Source organism: Penaeus vannamei, chromosome 42, assembly GCF_042767895.1.
Source record: "Penaeus vannamei isolate JL-2024 chromosome 42, ASM4276789v1, whole genome shotgun sequence".
Classification (NCBI taxonomy): Eukaryota; Metazoa; Arthropoda; class Malacostraca; order Decapoda; family Penaeidae; genus Penaeus; species Penaeus vannamei.
The window spans coordinates 25,325,299-25,335,298 of NC_091590.1; the positions used below are offsets into that span (position 1 = coordinate 25,325,299).

The following is a 10,000-nucleotide window of genomic DNA, read 5'->3' on the forward strand; positions in this document are numbered from 1 at the left end:
TTCCTCCCGCTCACCCCACCTTCCCCTACCTTCCCCCTCCCCTCCCCCTCTCACCCACCCTTTTTTACCCCTCTCCCCGCCATTCTCCCTCCCTCCCCCGCCCCTCCTGCCCCTCCCTCCCGTGCCAAGGGCAGGGCGCCCGCGCGGGCGGCGAGAAAGGAGCTCCATATTTAGGCTTCCACGGGGGCCGCGAGGGCGTGGTCGCCTCCGATGCGAGCAACATTAACACGGAGATGATGACTCTCATCCGTCAGCGATAAGCGCCGCTCCCTTATCGCTCTTATCTATCGGGAGCGACCGGCCGAGGACTCCGCTGTCTATCGAGGGCCTCGGCGGGACACGAGATCGGCCTCCGGTCTATCGGGAACACGCGGGGAAAGAGCGTGGACGTATCTATCGAGGGCATCTGAGTAGCGAGGCGTGAGCGCAGGGCCGCCGCCGCCCGAGATAAGAGGGTCGACGCTATCTGGCTGAGATGTGAGCGATAGCGGTTATCTATCGACTTGGCGCTTGGCGAAAGGAAAGGGAACGGGAGAAAAAAGAGAAATTAGAAGAGATAAGACATAGCAGATAAAACACAGAAAGAGAATAGAGAAAACACGGATGAGGGAGAGAAGATTAAACAGATAAAGGAGAACAGAGAGAACTTAGATGAGAGAAAAAACACAGATAGGGGAGAAAAGAGAGAGAACGAACAAAATAAAGAAAAGACAAAGAGAAAGGAAAAATAACAAAAACTCGGAGATAAGGGAGTACAAATAAAAAGAGAGAACAGAGAAGTATAAAATAGAGAAACGGAAAACATAAAACAGAAAGAAAAACAGAAAAATAAAAGAACTGGTAAAACAGATAGAACTGATAAAACAGAACAGTAAACACAGAAAAAAACAGACGACTTTAAGGAGAGAAGCCGAGGAAAGGCGGCGGTCGCAGACGGAATCGCTCGCCCCTTGCTTTCCTCCAACTCAACGGGATGTTCTGGCTTCTCGACGACTCGCTCTTCGGTCCCGATGGATCACACGGCGGTAAGCTCGAGGGAGTGCAGGGGAGGAGAGGAGGTACGAGGGACTGAAGGGAGAGGAGGAGGGAAGGAGAGAAGAGGGAGAGGAGGAGGGAAGGAGGGAGAGGAGGAGGGAAGGAGGGAGAGGAGGAGGGAAGGAGGGAAGAGGGACTAGAGGGAGAGGAGGAGGGATGGACTGGAGGGAGAGGAGGAGCGAAGGAGGGAAGAGGGACTGGAGGGAGAGGAGGAGAGGAGGAGGGAAGGAGGGAAGGAGAAATGGACTGGAGGGAGAGGAGGAGGGAAGGAGGGAAGGACTGAAGGGAGAGGAGGAGGGAAAGAGAGAAGAGGGACTGGAGCGAGAGGAGGAGGGAAGGAGGAATGGACTGGAGGGAGAGGAGGAGGGAAGGAGTGGAAGGAGAAGAGAAGGGATGGAAGGAAAGGAGGGAAGGACTGGAGGGGGAGAAGGAGGGAAGGAAGGAAAGGGAGGGTATAGGAGTAGAGAGGGAGAGGACGAGGGGAAGGAGGGAAGGACTGGAGGGAAGGAGGAGGGAAGGAGGGAAGGACTGGAGGGAGAGGAGGAGGGAAGGAGAGAAAGAGGGAATGAGGGAGAGGAGGAGGGAAGGAGGGAAGAGTGGAGGAGAAGAGAAGGACGGAAGGAAAGGAGGGAAGGACTGGAGGGAGAAGAGAGGAGGGAAGGAGGGAAGGACTGGAGGGAGAGGAGGAGGAAAGGAGGGAAGGACTGGAGGGAGAAGAGAAGGGACGGAAGGAAAGGAGGGAAGGAGGGAAGGACTGGAGGAGGAGAAGGAGGGAAGGAAGGAAAGAGGAAAGGAGGGTATAGGGTAAGAGGAGAGGAGGAGGGGAGGAGGGAAGGAAGGGAGGAGTAGAGGGAGAGGAGGAGGGAAGAGGGGACTGGAGGGAGAGGAGGAGGGTAGAGACGACTGGAGGGAAGGTGGAAAGGAGGGGGAGAAGGGAAGGAGGAATCGAAAGGAGGGACTGGGGGAAGGTGCGAGAGAATGGAGCAGAGGGAAAGGGGGGAGAGAGGGAGTTGAAGTGAAGTTAGAAATGAAAGAAAAGGAATAAGAGGGACAAGAAGGAGGAGGAGAGAGGGAAGAAAGAAAATGGAAGGAAGCAGAGAAGGAGGGAAGAGGAATGATGGGATGGGAGGAAGGGGAGAAGGGGAAGAGGAATGGAGAGGAGGAAGATGGAGAGAGGAGAGGGAGTAAGGAAAGACAGAAGAAAGAATGGGAGGAAAGAAGAAGGGTAAAGGGAAAGTGCGATAAAGGATCGAAGGAAGAAAGAATAGGAAAGAGAGGAGGGAAGGATGCGAGGATGAGAGGAAGGAGAGAAGGAAGGAAGAGAGGAATGAGGGACAAGAGTTAAAGAATAGAAGGGAGGAAGGAAGGGAAGGGAGGAAGGAAGAAAGGAAGGGAAGGGGAGAAGGGAGGAAGGAAGGAAGGGAAGGGGAGAAGGGAGGAAGGAAGGAAGGGAAGGGAGAAGGAAGGGAGGAAGGAAGGAAGGGAAGGGGAGAAGGAAGGGAGGAAGGAAATAGATAAAATTGAATGAAAGGAGGAAGGAAGGGAAGGAGAGAAAGGAAGAAGGGAAGGGGAGAAGATAGGAAGGGAGAAGGAAGGAAGGGAAGGGGAGAAGGGAGGAAGGAAGGAAGGGAAGGGGAGAAGAAAGGGAGGAAGGGAAAGGGAGAAGGAAGGGAGGAAGGAAGGAAGGAAGGAAATAGATAAAATTGAATGAAGGGAAGGGGAGAAGGAAGGAAGGAAATAAATAAAATGAAATGGGACGAAAAAATGAACAAAAAGAGGTTAAAAAAAAATGAAGGAAGAAATGAACAAGGAAGGAAGAAAGGAAGTACGTGCCTGCGTGTGCTTGGGTTCGCCTCCTGTGAGTGTGTTTCGGGCCCGCGCGCGCTCGCCCCGGCTCTGGGTTGCCGACAATTGTTTTTTTTTTTTTTTTTTTTTTTTTTTTAGGGCATGTGGTGTTTTTTTTCGTTTTTTGTTTGTTTGTTTGTTTGTTTGTTTTTGGGGGAGGGGCGATGTTTTTGCGGGGAATAGGTAGAATTATTATTATTATTGTTATCATTTTTATGATAATGGTAATGGTAATAAAAGAAATTATGATAATATTGATAATAATAATAATGATGATGATGTTTGTGATAATAACAAAGATGATGAGAATGATGATGGCAATAAAGATAATAATGATGATGAAAAGGATAAATGTTATTGATATCATTATTATTGTTATTATGATTACTATTACCGCTTTGTTATCATTATTACTATTATTAACGTTATCATATTCTTACTACTACCATTATCATTCTTATTATTATTATTATCATTATCATTTTTGTCATTTTTGATAGCATCATTATTGTTATAATTGTTATTATCATTATCATTATTATTATTATTATTATTGTTATTGTTATTTTCATCATTACCATTATTGCTATTGCCATTACTATCATCATAATTACTACCATTATCATTATCATTATTATCAGTAGTAGAGATAGTACCATTGCTCTTATTGACATTATCATTATCACAATTACTACTCTGATCATTATCACTATCATTATCATCATTATACGTCTATTTACCTATGAATCTTTTGTATTTTGTATCGGATAAATATTTCGTCATTTTTCTTTGTCTTGGTGTGAATGTATTTCCTTTTTGTATCATTTTTATTTCAATCTTTTCATTATTATTCCCTTTTTTACTTTTTATTATTATTATCATGATATTTCGTAGGGGTTATTTTTCCATTATCACATTTTTCTACTTTTTTATCATTGTCGTTTATTTTTGTGGGATTATTTCTTCATTGTCATATATTTTTTTTCTATTTTTTATCATTATCATTATTTTTGTGGGGGTTATTTTTCATTTTTTTAAATTTGATTGGGAAAAAAAATCTATTTTTTTTATTATTATCATTATTTTTGTGGGGGTTATTTTTCTTTTATTTTTCTCTTTTTTTATGTGATTGGGAGAATTTTTTTTTTCTGGGGGTGAATGTATTTGTTTTTTTTTTGGGTCGATTGTGCTGAGTTGTTGATTCTTTCTTTCTCTCATTTATCCATTTATCTCATTTATCCATTTATTTGTTTTTTTTTGGGTCGATTTGTTGCATGTTGCACGTGATCAGGTAATTGCAGTGACTAATAAGGGCTGAATCTTGAGCTGTCCACAAGGCCTTCAGGAAACAGGGCGTGGCGCTCTCTCTCTCTCTCTCTCTCTCTCTCGTTCACTCTCGCTCTCTTTCTCTCTCGTTCAGTCTCGATCTCTTTCTCTCACTGTCGTTCACTCTCGCTCTCTTTCTCTCTCGTTCAGTCTCGATTTCGCTCTCGCTCTCTTTCTCTCTCTCGTTCACTCTCGCTCTCGCTCTCTATATCTCTCTCGTTCACTCTCGATCTTACTCTCTCTCTCTCGTTCACTCTCGCTCTCTTTCTCTCTCTCGTTCACTCTCTCTCTCTCTCTCGTTCACTCTCGCTCTCTTTCTCTCTCTGTCGTTCACTCTCGATCTCTTGCTCTCTCTCTCTCGTTCACTCTCGCTCTCGCTCTCTCTCTCTTTCTCTCTCTCGTTCACTCTCGATCTCTTTCTCTCTCTCTCTCTTGTTCACTCTCTCTCTTGTTCACTCTCTCGTTCACTCTCGCTCTTTCTCTCTCTCTCATTCACTCTCGCTCTCTTTCTCTCTCTCGTTCACTCTCGTTCACTCTCGCTCTCTTTCTCTCTCTCTCGTTCACTCTCGTTCACTCTCGCTCTCTTTCTCTCTCTCTCGTTCACTCTCGTTCACTCTCGCTCTCTTTCTCTCTCTCGTTCACTCTCGCTCTCTTTCTCTCTCTCTCGTTCACTCTCTCTCTCTTTCTCTCTCGTTCACTCAGTCTCTCTTTCTCTCTCTCGTTCACTCTCGCTCTCTTTCTCTCTCGTTCACTCTCGCTCTCTTTCTCTCTCTCTCGTTCACTCTCGCTCTCTTTCTCTCTCTCTCGTTCACTCTCGATCTCGCTCTCTCTCTCTCGTTCACTCTCGCTCTCTTTCTCTCTCGTTCACTCTCGCTCTCTCTCTCTCTCTCTCGTTCACTCTCGCTCTCTTTCTCTCTCTTTCTCTCTCTCTCTCTCTCTCTCTCTCTCTCTCTCTCTCTCTCTCTCTCTCTCTCTCTCTCTCTCTCTCTCTCCCTCTCTCTCTCTCTCTCCCTGTATGTGTGTATGTGAGTTTGTCTCACTCCCCCGCTCTCTCTCTTCTCCCTTCACGCTGTCTATCTGTTTTATCTGTCAATTTATCTTTCCCTTTCTCTCTTGCTCTCAATAGATCACTTCAACACATTCTCTCTCCTTCTGTCTTTCTCTTCACATACCTATTCGTCCATATTTATACAAGCGAAAAGAATATTATATGAATATATGAGCTGTTTTCGATTGGATAATTGCATCTCTGTTTTCTCTTAAATTTATTGTTCCTTTTTATTTTGGCTTATTCTAATTAACTCGTCTTCGTGTTAATTTGCTCATCTAATACATCTCAATTATTCTGTAATCATATTCGGACATGTTAAGCTAGCGTTTTTTATACTTTTTTATGAATATACATTAGTATTCACAACGAAACTCGATTTTTAAAATAAGCATTTCCCTAAAACTCATTCCTTTACAATTGTACCTATAAAACTCTTATTCTAACATATTCATCGACTTCAGTGAAATACAGTGAAAAGTGTATATAAAAAGGATCAAAAGAGAATGAGTAATCATGGCTTTCCTAAGTAAAAATCATACGTATTAGATCCTAAGAAAGATGTTAACTGAAACGCCAATATATTCTGCTAAGGAACTGTTCCTTCTCATTCATAATTTTCTTTCTAAATTTATGTAAATATCGGGAGTGCGTGTGTTCCAGTCCTTGTCAGGGAAGGCATCTGCATACTCGACTAAAAATAAAAAAGTGTTACAGCATTATTACATCGTACACAGAGAGAAAGACAGTCAAGTAACCTAGCTTTGTGTTTGTATTCATGAACGCTCTGGCTGACTGCCCGTGAGAAATATCAGGAAAAAGAGTAATTGGTAACTCACCCGGACTCTGGAGGATTTCGATTCGTCAAGCCTTTTATTTCAGTTTCAATTATTTACATTTCTATGTATTTACTCTAATCATTTTATGGTCAATGTTTACGTATGTGTTGCCATGTAAAACGTATATACGTAGCTTTTACTGTTTTGTTTTTTTTATTATTGAAACGTACTTATTTCACCACTGTATTATTATTTAAAAAAGACGGAGAATCAGAGCCTTCGGCGTGAGTTGCCAGTTTTTCCTTTTCTGAGATTGGACGGAGTAAATGGCTCGTCAGGTATAATTAACATAGGCAATAAGTTATTTTTACTCTTTATTTTGATTTTCCTCTGTCATAAGGGCACACAGAGAACCTAAGTAAGAAGAGTAATTCTGATGGCGATGGGCGGTTGAAACAGGGTGGTGCAGAAGGACTCGCGTGAGCTTAGGGTGCAGTCCTAAAAGAAATAAAAAGGTTAGGTGCTACAGGTCTAGGGTGTGAGATGTGCAGGTCGCATGGAGTTCACTTGACATTCTAGTTAATTTTTTAATTCATTATAATTATATTTCTTATATTATTTTTCTTATTCTATTTTTTTTTTTTTTTTTTTTTTTTTTTTTGCGAGGGTTGTGTGTTTTAAATGTTTAGTTCCTGGGTTCGATTCCCTGCCCGGGAAGATTTGCATATATAAATAGGTTATTGATTTACCGCATCGCATATTTATCATATATTTACTTGGTCATTCTCTGTTTTAGTTCATCGTCAGCTTGCTCTTCCGTCTTCTATCTGTCTGCGTGTTTATTCTTGTTGTTCATTATCTTTGTTTCTCATCTTTCTCTTTTATCTTTCTCTCTCTTTTTCCTTCTTTATTCACGCGTTGAGATACGTTTTTACTTATTTTCATCCGTTGTCAATTGCTTTTTATCTTTCTATCGTTATTTCACTATTCCCCACCATCATCACGTCACTTCCTTTCTCATTTCCTCTTCCACCATTTCCTTCTGGTATCCATTTAATCTCTCTCTCTCTCTCTCTCTCTCTCTCTCTCTCTCTCTCTCTCTCTCTCTCTCTCTCTCTCTCTCTCTCTCTCTCTCTCTCTCTCTCTCTTTCTCTCACTCTCTCTCTCTCTCTCTCTCTCCACACCTTCGCCATTTCCCTCTTCCTCTCTTCGCTTTCTCTCCTCTTCTTTCTTTCCTCCCTTTCATTCGCCATTTTCTTCCATCCCCCACTTTACTTCCTCTCCCTTTTTTCTATCCACTCATTCGTTATTCGCCCCCCCTTTCCTCCTATTCTATTATTCGTTTATTTCTTCATCTCACTTCCCAAATTCTCTCTTTTCCCATCACCATTTCCCTCCATCATCACTTTGCTTCATCTCTCTTCTCTCTCTTTCATTCTTCGTTTCCCCCTTTCCCTCTTCCAGCATTTACTCATTTCTACTTCCTCCATCACTGTCTCCCTCTAATATCTTGGTTTCTCTCTCTTCTTCTTTCCCCTCTCCCTCTTCCTCCATTTATTCCCCCTTCTCCCTCTCCCTCTTCCTCCATTTATTCCCCTTCTCCCTCTCCATCTTCCTCCAATTATTCCTCCTTCTCCCTCTCCATCTTCTCCATTTATTCCCCTTCTCCCTCTCCTTCTTCCTCCTTGCTACCTCCCTCTCCCTCCATTTATCCCCACTTTCTCCTCTCCCTCTTCCTCCATTTATTCACCCTTTCTCCCTCGTCCACTATTTATTCACTTTTATTTTATTTTTTATCTGTTCACCATTTGTGCATTTATTTATCAAATGTATTCTCACCTTATCCCCCATTTTCCCTCTCCCACCATTCATTCCCCTCTCTCCCACTCTCCATTTATCCCCCTACTCCCTCTCCCACCATTCATTCCCCTCTCTCCCTCTCCCACCATTCATTCCCCTCTCTCCCTCTCCCACCATTCATCCCCCCCTCTCTCCCTCTCTATTTATCCCCCTCTACTCCCTCTCCCACCATTCATCCCCCTCTCTCTCCTTCTCCCTCCATTTGTCCCCCCTCTCCCTCTCCCACCATTCGTCCTCCCTCTCTCCCTCTCCCTCCATTTTATCCCCCTCTCTCCCTCTCTCCTCCATTTATCCCCCCGTCTCTCCTCTCCCACCATTCATCCCCCCTCTCCCTCTCCCATTTATCCTCCCTCTCTCCCTCTCCCATCATTTCATTTCCCCCTCTCTCCCTCTCCCACCATTCGCATCCCCCCTCTTTCCTCTCCATTCATCCCCCCTCTCTACCTCTCCCTCCATTTATCCCCACACTCTCTCCCTCTCCCACCATTCATCCCCCCTACTCCCTCTCCCTCTCCATTTATCCCCCTCTCTCCCTCTCCCTCATTTATCCCCCGTCTCTCCCTCTCTCCCACTATTCATCCCCCCTCTCCCTCTCCATTTATCCTCCCTCTCTCCCTCTCCCATCATTCATTCCCCCTCTCTCCCTCTCCACCATTCACCCCCCCTCTCTCTCTCCCATTTATCCTCCTACTCCCCTCTCCCACCATTCATCCCTCCCTCTCTCTCCCTCTCCGTATATCCCCTCTCTCTCCCTCTCCTACCATTCATTCCCCCTTACTCCCTCTCCCACCATTCATCCCCCTCTCTCCCTCTCCATTTATCCCCCTCTCTCCCTCTCTGATTTATCCCCCTCTCTCCCTCTCCCTCCATTTATCCCCCCGTCTCTCCCTCTCCACTCCATTCATCCCCCTCTCTCCCTCTCCATTTATCCTTCAGGCAGACTCTCCCTCCCTCTCCATTTATCCCCCTTCTCTCCCTCTCCCACCATTCATCCCCCCCTCTCTCCCTCTCCATTTATCCCCCTCTATCCCTCTCCCACCATTCATCCCCCTCCCTCTCCACTCTCCATTCATCCCCCTCTCTCCCTCTCCCTCCATTCATCCCCCTCTCTCCCTCTCCCTCCCATTCATCCCCCTCTCTCCCTCTCCTTCCATTTATCCCCCGTCTCCCCTCTCCCTCCTTCAGGCTACCCCCCTCTCCATTTATCCCCCTCTCTCCCTCTCCCTCCATTCATCCCCCTCTCTCCCTCTCCCTCCATTTATCCCCCGTCTCCCATCTCCCTCCATTTATCCCCGTCTCCCCTCTCCCTCCTTCAGGCTACGTCTCCCCTCTCCCTCCTTCAGGCTACGTCCCTCCCTCTCCATTTAACCCCCTCTCTCCCTCTCCCACCATTTATCCCCCTCTCTCCTTCTCCCTCCATCCATCCCCCTACTCCCTCTCCCACCATTCATCCCCCCTCTCTCCCTCTCCATTCACCCCCCCTCTCTCCCTCTCGCTCCATTTATCCCCTCTCTCCCTCTCCCTCCATTTATCCCCCGTCTCCCCTCTCCCTCCTTCAGGCTACGTCCCTCCCTCTCCATTTATCCCCCTCTCTCCCTCTCCCTCCATTCATCCCCCTACTCCCTCCTCCCACCATTCATCCCCCCTCTCCCTCTCTCCCTCTCCCACCATTCATCCCCTCCCTCTTTCACTCTCCATTTATCCCCCGTCTCTCCCTCTCCCTCCATTTATCCCCCTCTCTCCCCTCTCCCTCCCTCAGGCTACGTCCCCTTCGTGGAGACACCTTGCGAGAACCAGTTCGTCTCCCCTCTCCCTCCATTCGTCCTCCCTCTCTCCCTCTCCCTCCATTTATCCCCCTCTCTCCCTCTCGCTGCATTCATCCCCCTCTCTCCCTCTCCCTCCTTCAGGCTACGTCCCTCCCTCTCCATTTATCCCCCTCTCTCCCTCTCCCACCATTCATCCCCCTCTCTCCCTCTCCACTCTCCATTCATCCCCCTCTCTCCCTCTCCCTCCATTTATCCCCCGTCTCTCCCTCTCCCTCCTCCAGGCTACGTCCCCTTCGTGGAGACACCTTGCGAGAACCAGTTCGTCTCCCCTCTCCCTCCAT

General features: G+C 46.2%; 1 protein-coding gene across 1 annotated transcript in view; it reads left to right on the plus strand.

Moving 5' to 3' along the window:
- The first annotated feature begins 859 nt into the window (after window positions 1-859).
- LOC113824980 (uncharacterized) overlaps window positions 860-10,000 on the plus strand; it is a 27,848-nt gene continuing 18,707 nt past the window's right edge. Inside the window, exon 1 of the mRNA XM_070118475.1 lies at window positions 860-1,025. Coding sequence (XP_069974576.1) covers window positions 974-1,025 — 52 coding nt within the window. The 5' untranslated portion in view covers window positions 860-973. The remainder of the gene's footprint in view (window positions 1,026-10,000) is intronic.